Source organism: Euprymna scolopes, chromosome 10 (genome assembly GCF_053919585.1).
Source record: "Euprymna scolopes isolate OS-2025 chromosome 10, ASM5391958v1, whole genome shotgun sequence".
Taxonomy (NCBI): Eukaryota; Metazoa; Mollusca; class Cephalopoda; order Sepiida; family Sepiolidae; genus Euprymna; species Euprymna scolopes.
The window spans coordinates 162,031,268-162,049,787 of NC_136491.1; the positions used below are offsets into that span (position 1 = coordinate 162,031,268).

Consider the following 18,520-nt stretch of genomic DNA (forward strand, 5'->3'; position numbering starts at 1 on the left):
AGGCTGTTTTTAGCAGCTCCTGCCCAGATATGGCAGCAGTATTCCATCCTTGGGCGTACTTGGCTTTTATATAGATAGAGAATTGCATCAGTAGTGAGATATCTTCTAGAGCGGTAGAAGGATCCCACCATCTTTCCAGCGACCTTAGCAACAGACTTGATGTACATGTTCCATTTCAGATCAGGAGTAAAGGTCGAACCCAGGAGCTTGTCAGAACATGAAGCCTCCCCCAAGACAGGAGCCATTCATTTCAATTGATGCTAGATGGGGATCAGAGCATTGATGATATAAAGATAGGAACTTGGTTTTAGATGCATTAAAAGTAACCAGCCATCTCTTCCCCCACTGTACCATGCACTCAAGATCAGAGGAGAGAGAATCAGAGAGAGCTTTGTCATTTACGGCCTTCGATGTGTTACTATAGATGGTCATGTCATCAGCATAGATGTCAATGAATGATTTAAGTATGTGTTTTGGGAGATCATTGATGTAGATCAGGAAGCAAGTTAGGCCCAGGATGGACCCCTGAGGGACTCCAGCATTAATACTGTAGGCCTCTGATTTCTGCCCATCAACCACTACTCTTATGAGCCTATCAGAGAGAAATGATTTAATTATTGAGAAAACATTTCCAGTTATACCGTAGGTGGAAATCTTGTGAAGTAGGCCTTTATGCCATACCTTATCGAAGGCCTTTATGTCAAGAGCAATTGCCCTAGAAAGGAAGCCTTTGTCAAGAGATTCACTGATCCTATGAGATATAACCATTAGCACATCAGCTGTAGATCTAGCAGAACAGAAACCATATTGCATGTCACTAAAGAGGTTATTTTTGCTGAGGTGGTTGACTACTTCTTTATTTAATATGGATTCCAGCAACTTACTCATGACACACAAGAGACTTATTGGTCTGTACTGAGAGGGAGATGACTTATCACCTGAGTTCTTAAATACAGGGCATACTGATAAGGTTTTCCAGGGTGTTGGAAAGCACTTCTCCTTAAGGCAACGCTTAAACAGTTTCATAAGTATGGGGGCAAGTTCTGGTCAAAGCTTTTTTAACACTATAATTGGAATGCTGTTTGGGCCAGTTGCTTTACTGGAATCAAGGTTCTTGATTAGCTTGTGCAACCTCACGCACAGATATTTGTATGTTGCATAGTGTATTGTCTGTTGTCGGAGGAAATATGGAGTTGATGGCCTTCGTCGCAGAGGGTAGAGTTAGCTGCAAAGTTCTTGGCAAATAGTTTGGCCTTGTCTGATGCTGACGAGATGATCTCAGGTCCATTGATGATGGTTGGGATAGAACGCATGCTTCTGTTCAGGATCCTGTTTGCTATTTGTCAAAACTGGTGGGAACCAAGCCGCTGCTCAGCTACTTTGGATTTAACGGACTAAGCATATAGCTCTCTTGCATTTTTTATTACTCTTTTACAGTGGTTGCTGGCAGTCCTGAAAGCAGCTTTAGTCTCAGTACATCTATTATATTGGTAGCTATGGAAAAAGTGATTTTTGTGCACAATGGCAGCAGCACATTCTGGAGAGAACCATGGCTGGCTGTTAGGTTTTTGTTGGAAATTTTTGGATGGTATGAATCAGTCTATGCCTATAATTAACCATTTGGTCAGGTCTGATACTATTGAGGGGATCTCCTTTTTAAACATGGAATGCAGAGGTAGATCAGATATGAATGTACGGAAGCTATCCCAGTCAGCCATAGAGTATCGATATACAGTATGGTAGAGAGGTACATCTAAAGACTTATTGTATTTCATTTTTATCTTAACTGATATGACAGAGTGTTCAGAGGATCCCAGGGGAGATAGAACGGAACATGAACATAGCTCAGGGGAAGTTATGAGAAAAAGATCTAGAAGACTTGCATACTGACCGGTAGTATCGGGCACACGGGTGGGTTCATGAACAATCTGAGTGAGGTCATAGGCAATGGCAAAATCATGACAGAACCTCCCCTCATCATCTGTCTTATTTGAGTGGGTCAGCCATTCCACATTTTGGACATTGAAGTCACTGCAAATGTGAATGTTAGCCAAAAGATGTGCAGATGTGAGGTCAATTTTCTCAGATATACTCTTAAAGACAGTAACCCCTCTGTTGTGGGGGTGATAGAGGGAAAATATAAATGTGGTGGTGTAAGCAAGTGCAACCCAGAGACACACATAAGGTAAATTAGGGTCTTCTCTTGAGATATCTACTACACGGAAAGCCATCTTTAATGTAGGCGCATATTCCATGTCCATGGTTATCTTGGGGGTCAGATTTAGATGTTAAGTTAGAGTATCCTTTTATTATGAACTCATCTAGGGAAGTGGTCGGCCCTATGCCAGTTTCGCTTAGAAAGAGTAAGTCCGGTTTTGTCTCCTGTAATTGGGTTTCAACCTCTGGAAGGTTGGAACATAGACCTCTTATGTTGGAAAAGGAGACATGGTAGTAGGGGGTCTATGTTGGAGGATGGGGTTCTAGGTTTTTTTGTTTTGTTTTTTTTGTTTGTTTTTGTTTTGTTTTTTTAGATATATCATGTTGAGTTTTTGGGGTTTGTGGAACAGGTCGACAGACTTGGTTTGAGTAGGACAGAGAGGGAAAGTAAGAGAGAGAAAGAAAGGAAATTTTTCTTTTTTTGTAGCACATAAGGTAAGGCCTTAACAATTACCCACTAGTATGGCATCAAGAGGCACACCAGAAACTACTGCATGGTCCAGAATCCATTCACCAAATAGCAATACAGCAGCCCCAGTATTTTACACCTGCTGATAGGACAGCCTCTTTAGTGGTTAAACTAAGGTTCGGGTCCCTGATTATCAGGTGGGTAACGTCAGCCCAGACGAAATGTTTACCTCCAGCACCCTTACTAGTGACGTGGCCACAAGGATAGACATAGAAACAGAAAAATTTCCGACATCTCAGGCTACTGTTTACGATTGTTAACAATTAAAAGTGAGAATTCTATAGATTCAATAATAAGTGTTCCTAAGTTAGCACACTCATTATCATCTGTTATTAATGTTTTCATTTATTTAAGGAAGATAACTTTGTCGTCACTAAATCTTTTTAGAATAATGGACTTACTCAGATGCAAAGAATTAGTCCTTTAATATTTATCTAATGTCGCTGACATTTTTTTATTTTCAAACCTAACATTTTTTGAAGTTATTGTTACAATAATGTCTTCTGCAAAATATACCTATGTTCACTGCAGGTAAATATATTAATAATTTGCTTATGAACATAAAATTAGATAAATCAGACACAAAGGGAATAACAATACTGTGTAATTTTCACAAGTTCAATGAGTAAAATTCTTAACCAAAATTAAATTTGATGAACACAACCAACTTTTCTAATTCAACAATTTATTAGAATGGATTTTATTTCCTGGAAATTGTTCCCTCTTCTCCAACCAACCATTTTGTCTACACATGGTGATCGGACAAAATTTCACAATTAAAAGAAAAACAAACTTTTCTTTTTTACTCATTAATAATTATTGCCAGTGTATTATTTTCTTTTTCTTGTCTAATTAACTATTAAAATATCTTTTTTTTTTCTAGATTAGCAACTCTTTCAAGAAATGTTTCGGCAACAGACACAAAATTTGGTTTAAAAACTAATTCTCATCAGATATACTTTCTATCCAGTTCAATAATTTGAACATTTCTAAATAATTTTCGAATTTCTTTGGGCCATATAAAAGAAACTCGGTTAAAAAATACAATAAAAAAGAAATTGATTTATTGTATTATTATTTAGTTATAAAAAATATCTACATGTAAAATATTGAAAACTGAATAAAAGATTTACATTTTAAATACTTATGGAGAAGTATAAGAAGGCTTAAATATTTATTTTGATCCTGAACACTATGAATTAGTGATTTTGTTTTTAAGTTAATTATGTATTAAAATTAAATGAAAAACTGTGGCAAAAATTATAATCAAAAAATAAATTTAAATGTGAAAATATAATTTTATGTTAAATTTCATTTGATGTTTGTTTTTGTCCTTTTAACTTTTGAGGTGATCTTTTGTCCTATAACCAATCATTGCATCTTTTTTTAAACACTTATTTTTCCCCTCCCATTCTCACTCCGTTTTAAATAACCAATAATAATTTACTAATGGAATGGACGCATGAATCTGTTTCTAGCCGGCAGTTGCTCATCTCCATTAAGACGTTCTAAAGTGGGAAGTTCTATGATTAATTTATCGGTGGCCAGCAACTCAACATTGTATGATCACCCAGACTTTGGTAGGTAGCATCTTTCTCTGTGTGTATGTGCATATATATATATATATATATATATATATATATATATATATATAATCATACTTAATTTCTTTTATTCTTTTGTTTTCCTCTTTAGATGAGTAAATTTTATTCCATTATGTGTCCGATTTTTCCCCCTATTTTGGTTTTATTTCCACAACGTTTTGGCCCTTGTACTCTCCAACTTTCTCCAGATGATTTTTGTCACAATTAATGGCCTTTTTAAAACTCTTTTATTTAACCCAAGTAGAATTCAAAGTGAACTTGGGTTTACTTTTAGCAACCTTGTAACTTGCACTTCCCTTATTTTGTCCTTTGGTCATTGCATTCCATGAGTAATGTTTCTGACAAGAGGGAAGAATTTCTGCATATGGGTTGGAATCTATCTATATTACACTTTCTAATTTTGTAACTTTTTTTTTTTAATCCTCACATCTGGTAAATGTCATGCCTTGTCGACTTATGGAAATAAGGCAAATTTACTGTGTCTTTTTGGTATTTCTTTTTTTTCTTCTTTTTTTTTTAAGTTCTTTGACAAGCAACTAAACTTACCTCTCGATAGAATGCACATTTTATTGTTTTCAATCTTATCTTCATTATTAAACCCTCCATTAATTTCATTAATCCTGATTCTGGAGTAGCTTTTAGTCTTGATATTAAGTAGAGCAATCTAAGGTGATTTGTGGAAAGAGGTATAAGGTTAATGTTTAACCTGATTACTTATATTCATGCTACATTTTGCATGCTTTTAAGTAATTGATAAGTTATTACTTTTGGGATTATCTTCCCTTTCTTCCTTATTCATCATCATCACTCTGCCTGAATAACCGAAGAGACCATGTAGCTCAACATGTACACTGATTCTTTGTTTTTCCCGATCTTACAGTGCTGCTTTCTGTTTTTCATTCAAAATTCTCAGATGCTTACTCACTATATATAGCAAGTCATGTGGAGAGTACAATAGCCAAACATTGTGAAAACCAAGTTTAGATAAAACGGTCTGAAACGTGAAAATAGTAATATCCCATCTCGGATATATCGAGCCAAATAAGATTTCTTACTATTATCATTATTCTGTTTTGGTTTTGTTCTCCCTAACACATTTGTTTTTAACTTCTGGCTTGCATGTTGTTTGTTTTTTATATATTGTCTTGGAATGTTTTATGCCTACAAAAAAAAGAATGCTTTATTTGCCTGAAAAAACAAAAGCATTTTGGTTTGGTGTTGTTTTTGTGCTTTTTTTTTTTATCTTATTAAATTTCTCTGAAATTTTAATCCCTTTTGTCTTTCTATTATACTGTCACATTTGTAATCATTATTGAAATGAATATAACATTAATTTGGACCGTGAATCTTTAAAAAGAAACTTTTTTTTTAATATACAAATAATAATAAATACAAAACAAATCGTTTGATATACATAAAAAGCTAAACAAATTTAAACATTGATTAACAAGCACAAAGGTCTTAAAAGCATTTGTGAAATATATATTTAAAATATATATTTAATAAAAAATATTTCAATAACAAAGTCTCGGAAACACTGGTTGCTGAATTCTTGGAACTTAAGGTAATGTTATATGGAAAGATCATTTACTTATGAAATAATGTGTGGTTATATTATATATATATTTTTTTTTTGTCGAAAATGTTGATTAAAGATTGATGTAAGTGCTGTTACATGACTATTTCAAATGTCCAAGCAATGATTTTCTCAAATATCATGTAAGTGTAAGAATTAGCTAATGGTATTTTTCTCTTTTAATACTTCCAACCAATTTTGAAACAATTAATTTTTTTTTAAATTTTTTTTTTTCATACATAATGTCAATAAAGAATTCCTTAGAATTAAGTTTCTATTTTTTATAATAAAATTGAGACGAAACATGAACGTATTTCTCACATGCATATAACTTTGATAATCACATGTAATTATTTCTTTATTTACAATTCAATAAAGTAAAACCTGTGAAGCAAACATTTTTGTACATCTTTTTGCTGAAAGTTACAAAAGTTTTATATAAAAAAAAAACTTTAATAAGTAAACAAATAAAAGTTTAAAGTTCAAAATGTTCGTTAAAACTTTATAAAAGATACCTAAAAAGTTTTGATTAATCCGTATTAAAATAAAAAAAATAAATAAATAAAACAAATTTCTTTTCTGTTTAACACTATATATTTATTTGGGTTACGAAATAACAAAAAAAATTGGTGTTTTAATCAAAATCTAAACTTTTGATTCAGTTCAAATGTTGCTGTGCATTCTTCCTATTATCAAACAAATCTAGTCAACAAATCAAATATTTGCAAATAAATGGCAGAGAGCAATAAATGACTATTTCAAATGAATGTTATAAAATATTTGTTAGTAAGAGGGTAAGCTTGATGTCAGTAATAGGAGAAAGAAGGCATATTTGAAATAGTCAGTTGGCGAAGGGTTGTGTGTGCATCAGATTAGGAGGCTATGAAGGGGAGATTAGTATGAAAAGTTCCTAACTGTCGATTCTACAACCAAGTTTGCAGAACAAATAAATTGATATTATGAACATTCAGTGTTCTTTCGCCCCCCCCCCAAAAAAAAAGAGAAACACAAGCTTCTTTCTAAGGAATAAAATACAAGATGTCTTTATATGTGGAATCCAAATAAATTTGCTATACAATTGTTATATAGTGTGGATGACTAAGTATGTTGGGAGAATGCCGTGTTGTAGTCTCTGTGTATTGAGACAAATAGGTTTCAGCTGTTGATTACACGTAATGTCTTTATCTATCCTTGTGTGGGCGTAAACTGTAGACATCTGCATTTCAAAATCTCAGTATTAAATCAAGCACAGATTTATGGATGTTGTATCATGAGAGCTTTTGCCTAGGAGAAAGTGTAACTAATCAAGGATCCCGCAATGAAATCAACACTAGTCTCGACTTACATCTTCCTCAGATAGTTGCTGTTGGGGGGAAAAAAGCCTGACTGTTATCACATAACTCATGAGATCTTGTCTCCAATTTATACAACATAAGAGAATTTCCAACAAATTGAATAATGCAGACCTTTTTTGTCTGTTTTCTGTATTTATTAGCAATGATTAATCATTAAAAAGATGTTCAATATTCTTATAACTGGTTGCCATCTTACTCTCATAATTAAAACCTTGGAAACAAGTCTTATATTTGTTAAACATGTGAAAATTCAATAAGCTCTACAGAATATTTTCTGAAATTGAGTTATTTTATATACTAACTAAAAGCATTCTTTACCAAATAATTTCTCACCAAGGAAAAGATGGAAGGAAGTGATAATGATGGACTTGAGAAAAAAAAGGATAAACAAAAACCTGGCCAGAGCTAAGTTTAATTTCTAAAAACTGCCTAACAAATGTTAGAATGTAAAATCGATGTTAAACTAAATATGAGGAGGAGTTTGTCATTTGGATGCAGTAGGTTCACTTTTAAAAGGTGACTATAATGGATTATATTGAGAATAAACTTGTACATACCAAGTTACGCTTTTTCATTTAAATTGACGCAAGAATTGAGAATAAATTAAGGATTAACATGCAAAGCGAGGACAGTCTACCATTTTTTAACATAATTAATTTCAGGTACATTTTCCTAAATGAGTCCTCCTTCCAAGACAATTTTTTTTTCCTTGTACCAAAGGGAAGTAATCTCAATTACCTCAGATGCTACTTGAAAAGAGTGAAATTGTACAATTTAAAAAACGTGCTTTTATTTATCCTTACATTTGCAAGGATCCACCTTTGTTTCATTTTACTTCAAAGTTCTTAGAATTCAAGGGGATCTATCCTAGGGCTAATACTTGATTTCTATAAGAGATACATAGCTATTCGAATATTCTAAAATTCTTCTTTACCTCTCAAAACACTTTTCCTCTCGCCAGTTGACTAGTTAACTGTTATCTTTTTTTTTTTTCACCAGAGTTTGCTTGTAAGGGAAATACTCTCATCCCAAGTTGCATTGAGAAACCTTAGGTACTTGAGGATAGTTTAGCAGGCAATCAAATTATTTTCCTAACCTTATATTCAGGCAGCATAAGTGACTCTAAACATAAAACTTGTCAAGTGACAAACTTTGCGGCAGTCGAAAAAATAAGTTAAATTGTTGAAGATTGATATTTCATTTCTGCAAATTGTGGGGACTTTTTTCCTTTATGTTCAATCAAAAAACAGTTTTTTCTTTTACACCAAACAAGGCATATTGCCACTTGAAACCTATCTGGGATCATGTCTAACAAGGGATTGTGGGGAGTTGAGCAACAAGATGTCTGTTCACATTACATTTAAATTTCTGTAGTTTAGTACAGTCAAGGAAGCAGGAAACTGAGAAATTTATAAAGTCTAGCAGTCTGAGGGAAGAAACTATTAAAGTAGGAAGCTTTCTGGTATCTAAGGACCTCAACAGTGAAAGGGTGGGGTTCTGCTGCATGTCAAGTTAGTCTGCGTATGTATGTTAGGGGGCTCAAGTGTTATGAGTTTATCAGAGCACATTTGATTAAAGCACCATTCCATTTTCAAACATTAAAGATTGGAAACAAATATATAATTTATTCAGGTTTTTTAAATCAACTCTTTTGAAACCAAACTTTTTGCTCTATTTTGATGACTGTTTTATTATTTAACGTTATAATCACTTTGTTTTTACTAATGTTAAAGATTAATACTTTTTTTTTTTCTCCTGTGATGTCTGAAACTTAAAAGTTTTGTTAATGTATTAAATTGATTTAATTTTTTGATATTTAAGATATTTAATAAATATTAAGATGCGAACTCCAAATCATAATAATAGGAAATCCTTAAAAAAAAATTTCTATAAAAATGTTAAAACAATTAGGGTTTTTTATTGGACATATGCTGAACATCTTTTCGACTGCTAAGTATCATACAAAATTTAAAAAAAAAAAAATTAATCTAATTTCTTTTTCTTGCATATAGGTTCTACAGGAAGCCTGAGTCGAAGCAAGCGCCTAAGTTCATCGTCAAACAGTTTGGCTTCAACAAAATCTCCACGCACTCCAAAAACCCCAGGAACTACTATTGGTAATACTCGACCCAAAACCCCAACAGCTAACAGCAAATCATCACCAGGTTCAGGAACCACGACCCCAGTCAGATCACGTAGTGTGACACCAAATCCATCTCGAAGTGTCACTCCTAATCCCACACGAATGGGTGCACAACGGCGGTTACCTACAACACCAAAGACTCCTACACGACCTAAAACCCCGACAACTCCCAGATAACCCTTTCAAATTATTTGAGGAGGTGCTATAAATTATAGACATACACACACACATATATAAGCATATATGTGTATGTAGAATTAAATATCACTCTCAAAAATACCAACAAAATGAAAACTTTTGCTACGTAGCAACTGTATCATTCATACACTGCTGACATTTAGAATTAAAAAAAAAATATTTGCAATAAATGTTATCTAAAGTGATAACACAACTTCGATCAATATCTACAACATTCTTTTAAATCAAGATACTGTGATCTTTCAAAAACAAAAGTGAATGCTGTGTCACATGAGGTTTGAAATTAGTAAAAAAAAACATTTTTGTGTTGAAAATGTGCAGATTTGTGTGTTTGAATTCAAACTTTAATTTTGTTGATGACAGACTTGATTTATCTTTTTTTTTAAGCAAAACAATTATTAAATTTGATGGGTTATGGACCATGGATCTAACGTGAACTTTCATTTCATCTTTTGTCTTTAGTGCTTCATTGTTGCCAATCAGAAAAAAGCCCATGTGTTTTGGCAGGGGCAGGTAACTCAACATTGAAGTCTCATCATTCACAAAAGACCAAATCTTAGCTTTCATGTCTCTGTAATATGCAACAATTGTTTTTTTTTGTTTGTTTTTTTTTTTTGTTTAACTTCCGAAATCATTCTGTGATAAGCAGGATGTTTTTTTTATTTTATTTTTTATAACTTAACTCCCCCACACACAACGTCTATTTAACAAATCATTTTCTTTTCAAGGATAAATTTAATTTCAATCATATCCATTTTGAAATCTGTAGATTATGATTTGATTAAAAAAAAAATGTGCCAATTAAAATGGGGAGAGTTATAATAAATTGCCTTTTCATATCAACTTTAAAAGATCGAAAAATTGTTACAAAGAAATGTTTTCAATCCTTATCAGATGGGATTCTCTCCACTAAATTAAAAATATTTACAATATTTAACAGGAACAAAAAATTTGATCATTCGGACTACTACACTCATTTTTATTATGTTCAGAACGTTTCGGTCGGTGTAACCTACGACCTTCTTCAGGTGCATCTTTTCTAACTTGTGATGGTTCAAGTTTGATTAAAAGGTTCCCATATTCAAAAGATCCAATAACAATGGTTGAATCAGCAAAAATATTATAAATGTAACAACAAAAATAAGAATAGTAGTCCAAATGATTTAAATAACGCAAATTATCAACCCTCATCTAAAACAAGTTACAATGGAACAAAAATGTCCCCTAATAATTTGAAATGAAAATCTAAAAAACAGAAATTCTTTTATGGATGCAAATGTATATTTGGAAGATTGTCTGAAAATTTTTTTTTTTTTTGTCATTAAATAAATTCTCATTTATACTACTCGTACCCTTCCCATCCCTATTTTTAAAGAGAAGGAAAATATTTTTCATTTTATTAATTCAAGTTATTCTCATGTATCTCCTTTTTTAATATTTAAAGAGATTTTCTTTTTTCTTTTCTTTTATACGTTGTAGGAATAATTTTTATTTTGTACCTAAGCAAACATTCCATTTTTACCGGCTGAAATCATACAACAGATAATAATAATGATATCAGCTGGAGGTGGGTTGATGGGATAATTTATGACTTATTTATTTTTTCTTTTGTAGAAAAAAAAGATTCTCACTAATTTTCAATTTCTTTTGAGAAAGAAAATTATCTGAACTTGAAAAAAAAAAAAAACAAATAAAAAAAAAAGTTTTTCTTGTAGCTATCAAAGATGGATCTCTTGAACTTATGCAAATAAAGAGTTTCTCAACCTTGTGAAGAATGTTAGTTTGGGTGAAGGACGAATAAATGTGGAAACAAACCATAACATTTTAAAACTGTATTTTGTATGCTAATCTTCAACAAGAAGTAATAATATCCAAGGAAGGACTTTTTTCCTTGATATGTATGTGATATATATATATATACATATTTAATTTCCAAACAAAATTTCACTCCATATAAATGATACTTTTTGCTGTTGTCACTTACTGGCCCATTCACCATTCAATTTGCATATCTAAAGATTGAATTTCATGCATACTTTAAAATTGATAAAAAATACCATTTTACTTATGGAAACAAGATAAAAAAAAAATAATAAAACGTTTATTTTTATCTATTATTGAACAGTGAAATGTCAAACAATACAGAACTTTTAGACTTAAACATTTATTATTCAACTAAAACCAGAATTTTTTTTATGATTTGCTGAAAAAGATTTTTCTTCAATTTATTAAGATATCTTGATGAAAATTCTATTACAAACTAAAGGATGACAAACAGAGCCTCTTAATAGGGTGTGTGGACATATCTAAAAATGTCATTTCAAACTTAAGCATGACAAATCGACTGACTTATGAACAGAACAGTTTTGGATGCATTAAAAAACTTGACGGCTGTTCGGAATAACAAAAATCGAGATAATTGAGTTTCAATTAAAACCAAATGTTATCTACTTAATTGTCATCTCGAAATTAGTAATAGATCCAAAAATTACAAAAAAATGATAATTATTAATGAAAATAGTTTCTAAAGAATATAATTTTACTTATAAACATTTTAAAACTATGAATTACTTCCCTTGTTTAATATACATTTCAAAAATAATAGCGGATCAATGGATTGTGAAATCACATGTTTTATGTAATGTATAAATGTCATTAATTGTAACATAATTAACATTGGTTTTTAGTTGAAATTCAATTTTTGAAGTTTCGTTATTACTTTGAACAAGCACCAAAACTAGTTTTATAGAAAACATTTGAAAACCATTTCATTGTATTGAAAGCTCAATTTCTCAACTGATTTGACCAAATACTTTGTTCTTTCTGTAAGGTTTCACCAATAAACTTTGTTCAAGCTGATTCCTTACATTCTCTAAAAGTTTGCTTATTTTAATAACTGATATACAAAGTTTAGTCATCAAAAACACTTTGTCGGTTATTTGAATGAGAATCAACAAAATGATAGCAATTTGTGTTGAATCCAAATTGCCAAGTTTTACATTTTTGCTGGAAAAGTTTTTGATTAAAAATGCTTTGGCAGTTGTCATTGTCTAGTTTTTGCAATAATTTTTTTCAGTACTTAAAAAAACAAACAAAAAAAAAACAAACAAAAAATTTTAATATTCAGTTGATTACATTTAGTTAAAATAAATTCTACGTGTTAAATTGAATAAGCTAAAAGATATATTCATTTGTATGATTCAGCAGTGATGGTTGTGGACAATTCCAGCAACAGTTTGTGGTTTACTAGTTAGAATCTGTTTTGTTTGTAACCCAGCATTAATTGGTACAAGCATTCAACCTCCTTTCTGGCTTGCCCAATCAAAGGCTATCTCTCAAACAAATTGATTATGTGACAGAAGTTGATAAAAGGGGTTAACATACAGATTCTTTCCTTTTTTTCTTTGTCGAGATACGGTAGCAACAACAACTCCACATGGCGCAATATTTTCTACATTTATAGAAACCAGGCTAATGGCTTTAACGTAGAAACATATCTAATTTAGAAATATTTATGTTAGAATTTTTTTCTTTTTTAAAGGGTGGGTGAGTATTATCAAATTGGGATGTGGATGATATTTTTGTTTTCTTTTTTGTTAATTGTATTTAACATAATTCCTAGTATAAAAAAAAACTATACTTATGTGGGGAAAGAATGACGAATCAAATTCATACATTTGGAGACAGATGTGAATTTAAACATTTCTGTGTGCACTAAGTACAAGAAATGGGGGGGGGGGAGTATTTCTAGATTAATCGTTTGATCAAATGAATTGATGTTTCTATTTGAAAAGCAATTGGCCTTTTTTAATCGATTTAGTTTATGTATATCTCAATGTTTTATAATTTTAGTTTTGAAATGAACAGTAAATTGCTTTCAGCTCATGATTTTCCATGTTTCTATTTTAACTGACTTGAATGTCTGGGCACCAAAACCAAATTTCCATAAATAATTTGTTTGTCCAAGACAGTTTGTCTCTCCTTTCGAAAATAGATTCATTGCACTTTAGTGGATCACTAAACCACATAATTTTAAGAAATAATTTTTCTACCTTGATACCATTTTAGTCAGAAAAGGATATTAAAAAAAAATTTCATTCAGATGCAAGCAAATTTTTTTTTTTTTAAATACTTGAAACATCAAATTTGGAAAAGATTCAGAGATTGCCTACATAATTGCACAAATGTTAACACTCAAACGCTAAACAGAACTTGTCTTTCAAAAAGACAAGAAAATCAATTTAGATTTTAATCAAATATTCTTACAAGCTAACTACATTTCGCAGTTGTCATTTTTGGCTTTGGAAAATAAATGGCAACTTATTTGCAATGTTTGTATCAGAATGAGCTTTGACCTTTTTTTATGAAGACATCACATTCAGATCAAGTTATCATAGGAAAAAAATTGACTCTTTAAAAGATGTTGTTTAATGGCGCCCTTAAAGTTGTCGTTTAACTTCTTTCATTATATGCTATTTTTACATTTTCACCTCCAATAAATGCAAGACTAGGCTCTGTCTGTCCATCATTAAGTTGACTGATTGGCAGACAAAAGATGCATTGATGCATCTAAAAATGCAATATTAAACATAAGACTATTATAGAGCTGCTTCAGCACATCTAAAAATATGTTTCTGCGGTGATAATTCTATCTTAAACTTTAGTATGACAGAACAGATAGATGGACGAAACTCTTGTAGTTGTAACTAAAATCAAAAGCTTTTAACTAATAAATTGAGATGAAGCAGTAAAATTCATGTTTGAAATTGAAAAACAATTTAAATATCTTAAACTGCATTTTTACACATTTTTCTGTTGACATAAGACAATGAATCTTTCTGGTTTTATGAATTTGTGTGCTTGTCCAGAATTCCCCCTATAATAACAAAAAAAATGGAAAAAAATCTGATGTATGTACCTGTGACAGAAAAAAAAAATTTTTGCACACCAAAAAAAATCATAAATTGACCAGGTAGTTTTGTTTTAGAAAGAAAATTATTTTTAAGCAAATTTGAGTTTTTCTATAAATCTTACAAGTTTTCTTACTTCAGACTGTTTTCAAGATGGTGGAGTCAGATCGTCTCTCATAGTTTAGTCATAAAATTTAAAAATGAAATTACTTGATTACTTTACATGATTTTTGGTGACAATAATTTCTTTCCATCACTGGTACATACATTGTACAGATTTTTTCTTTATTTTTGTTTTAATACAGGGGGATTTTTGGACAAGTACCATAATTTTTCAAGTCTAATTTATTGAAATTAATCCTGAAAGTTTTTAAATAAAAGTTTTAAAACTTTTTTCAGGTAAGACTTTGGAGAAGTACACACATTTACACAAGTCTTTCATTTAAGTGAAATAGATTCAAATGAAGAAAAATATTTTAAATTTATTAGATATAAAAACAAAAAACTCCATCCATTTTTATTCAAGTTTAAATATTTCCACCATTGTTGACGAAACACCATTTATTTTTACTTTCCTCAAGAAAAAAAAAAACAAATCTAAAATCATTTCCGGCACCCAATCAAAAATGTTATATAAAAAATCTCCCTCAACAGAAACTTATTCATCATTTAACTCTGGCTTAATTAAAGGAATAGGCCAGAGCACATGAGGTCAGTGGGACCCTCCATACATATATACACACACACACACACACTTCAGGTTGGGTGGGATTGGATTGTCAGTGAACAACATCAGTCTTATCAATTTTTTCGCCTTGTCCCTCTCTACATGTACAAATTGTTAATTGTACAAAAATACTGTTGTAATAATAAAAAAAAATATTAAAAAATAAATCTTTGTTTCTTGATTTTTTTTTTTTTTTTTTTTTTAAGGAAAATAACTCCTTTCTGCCCATTTGTACGTATTCCAAATACCAATTTAAAATTAGCACAGGCAGCCTTGGCCTTGGATCAGAGTAAAATATGTCCAGTCCTAGAATACCATTTTCAGGAAGTGGGATAGGTTTATCACTGGCCATGACGTCCTAACTGAGGAATACTGGTAGGTTCGATCTTTGTACCCATCAAGAATGCCCCATTTTGGGGATCTGGATCCCCTACAATAAACTGATTACTGCAGTGAGAGAGGAAAGGTAAATATTGCTATATAAGAATCCTTTTTTCTCGTTTGTTATTGCATTTATGATTTTGTTTGCTGTATGGCACAACATTTCTTAATACTAATGCAAAATATGGACAGTGTTTCATGTGTGAGGATGCCCACAGATAAAATATAACATAACACCAGTCGTTGTGTTTACTCGGCAACCATCTTTATTTAGTACTCTTCTTACACCGGTCACCTCCAAGTGGTGTTACTCCAAACGGTATAACACCTGTTGCTGTTCATGCAACATCTTCCCTTTTCTCAAGGAAAGGAGAAAGCAAACAACAAAAAAAAACGTCTGAACGGAATTAAAATAAAATATATATAAAAAGTGACCTAGGCATTCATTGGGCAGACTACCCTCCTGCCTAACAGGGATTATTATGTCCTTCCTTACTTTATTTCGCGTAGTCCCTGAATCTCACAGGATCTCTCACTACTCTTCCTGACCGTGTTGTTCGTAGGCTTGCTTTTGTTTGTTCGGGGCTTGATATCATTGGGGGTGGTGTCGGGTTAACTCCCTTTCCCAATTCACCTTCATACCCAGGTTGGCCTGTGTCATCTCTCTCTTCTATGCCATTACCTTAATTTCTGACTATTTCGCTCTGCACTCCGCATGGCTGGTGAATGAACGATGTAAGTGGGGGTGCTTCTGCAGTTTTTTTCAAGTCGACCCTATTCCATCGATATACCTCCCCATTCACTTTTACATTGTATGACCGCTCATCCAGTCTCTCCCATACAATTGCCTTCTTTCACTCTCTCTGACCCTTTATGTGGGGTTTCATCCGTACTGCATCTCCAGGGTGTAACGGTTGAAGTGGTTTCACTTTGTGGTTAAAAAACTGTTCTTGTCTCGTTTGACACACTTTTTGAGGTTTTTGGCCAATTCTGGTCTGAGTAACTCCTCTCTAGTTGGGAGAAGCGTTTTTGTTCTCCTTGACATCAGCTTCTGAGCTGGTGATAAGAGACCCTTAGATGGTGTATTCCTATGATCCAACATTGCTAGGTATGGATCAGCCTTATCCTCCATCGCTTTCCTGAAAAGGTTCTTTGCCATTTTTACTGCAGATTCCACTTTCCCATTCGCCTTGCTATTGTATGGACTGACAGGTGCATGTATAAAACACCACTTTTTAGCAAAGGTGGAAAATTCCTGGCTGCTAAACTGAGGCCCATTATCAGTTACCACCTGATCTGGTATTCGCTGTCGTGCAAAATGATGTTTCAGTTTGGTTACTACTGTCTTAGCTTCTGTATTTTGAAGATGATCAATTTCCCAGAAGTTGCTCATGTAATCCACAGTACAAAGATAGTTTCTATCTGTAAACTTAAACAGGTCCAATCCCACTTTCGCCCAGGGTCTGTCAGGAACTTCATGAGCCATTAATGGTTTGGCTGGATTGGCTACTTCGTATTTTCTGCATGTGGGGCATTTTGAAACATAGTCTCTGATCTCACTGTTCATGTTTGGCCAATACAAACATTCTCTTGCCCTTCTGCAACATCCTTCTATTCCTAGGTGTGTAGAATGCAACTTCTCCTTCAGTATAGCCCACTGGGTAATTGGAACCCCTACACGATTACCCCTGAAAATTAACCCATCTTGTACAGTCATTTCATTTCGTATACCAAAAAACGGTCTCACCTCTGGGTCAAGATGTATTTTTTCGTCTGGCCATCCCTCCACAATTACTTGCTGCAACTGCTGCATGCTTCAGTCTTCTTTTGAGGCTGAGCGCAGTTCAAGCAGCCTCCTCTCTGTTACAGGAATGTATTCAGCTTCCTTGGCATCATCTTCATTGTCCATATCTTCGCTGTTCACTCCGTGGATATATGCTCTTGATAGTGTGTCTGCAAGGAACATCTTCCTACCTGGATGGTACAGAACGGTAGCATCGTAAGCCTGTAATCGCATCAGCATGTTTTGCACTCGTTTGGTGCATTTTCCCAACTCTTTTTTCATGATAGCTTCTAATGGCCTATGATCGGTCAGTACCATTATCTGTCGACCAAATGTATATTGATGAAACCGTTCGGTAGCATAGACTACTGCCAGCAGTTCTTTTTCAATTTGCGCATATCGGGTTTTTGTGTCAGTCAGCGTACGGCTGATATAGGCTAGAGGTTGACCTTCCCGCAGTAGTGCAGCCCCCATACTCTTCTCACTTGCATCACATTGAATGACCAAAGGTTTGTTGGGTTCATAGTATCTCAATACTGGTGCCTCACTCACTAACCTTTTAATTTTTTCAAAAGCTCTTTCATGAATTTGGGACCACGTCCATGGCACATCTGCCTTCACTAAATTCCGAATTGGGGCCATCACGTCGGAAATATGTGGCAGAAACTTTGCCAAGTAGTTCAAAAATCCAGCCAATCTTTGCACGTCTTTAACATCTGTTGGGCATGGCATCTCTTTTATAGCTTTTACCTTCCCAAGGTCAGGAAGTAACCCATCACTGGTTATCGTGTGACCTAGGAAAGATATAGATGTTTGTCGTAGGTTCAATTTCCCATCATTCAATCGATTCAATTGTGCTTACTCGGCAACCATCTTTATTTAGTACTCTTCTTACACCGGTCACTTCCAAGGGGCGTTACTCCAAACGGTGTAACACGTGTTGCTGTTCATGCAACAGACAGTACCTTTTTTTTTTTTAATTCAATTTTTACAATATCTTGTTAATTAAATTGAAAGGTTAAAGTACAGAATAGTTATTAAAAAAAAAAAAAAACCTCCTCCTCTTCATGTTTAGAATGGGTTTCTAAATGTTATTCCAGCATAGTCTATATTCTGTACTAGCACTATCCGATGCCCGGTGAAAGCATAACAGACCT

At 32.9% G+C, this 18,520-nt stretch overlaps 1 protein-coding gene across 12 annotated transcripts in view; it reads left to right on the plus strand.

Annotated features, from left to right (window-relative positions):
- Nucleotides 1–11,330, plus strand: part of LOC145286342 (microtubule-actin cross-linking factor 1, isoforms 6/7-like) — a 770,369-nt gene extending 759,039 nt beyond the window's left edge. For 8 of the 12 annotated variants that reach the window (XM_080135266.1, XM_080135265.1, XM_080135272.1 and 5 more), the window contains 2 exons: nucleotides 4,165–4,266; nucleotides 9,234–11,330. In XM_080135266.1, the coding sequence (XP_079991392.1) occupies nucleotides 4,165–4,266; nucleotides 9,234–9,541 (410 nt within the window). In that variant the 3' untranslated portion in view covers nucleotides 9,542–11,330. The remainder of the gene's footprint in view (nucleotides 1–4,164; nucleotides 4,267–9,233) is intronic. The other 4 variants (XM_080135270.1, XM_080135271.1, XM_080135275.1 and 1 more) reach the window with 1 other exon arrangement.
- The last annotated feature ends 7,190 nt before the right edge of the window (nucleotides 11,331–18,520 follow it).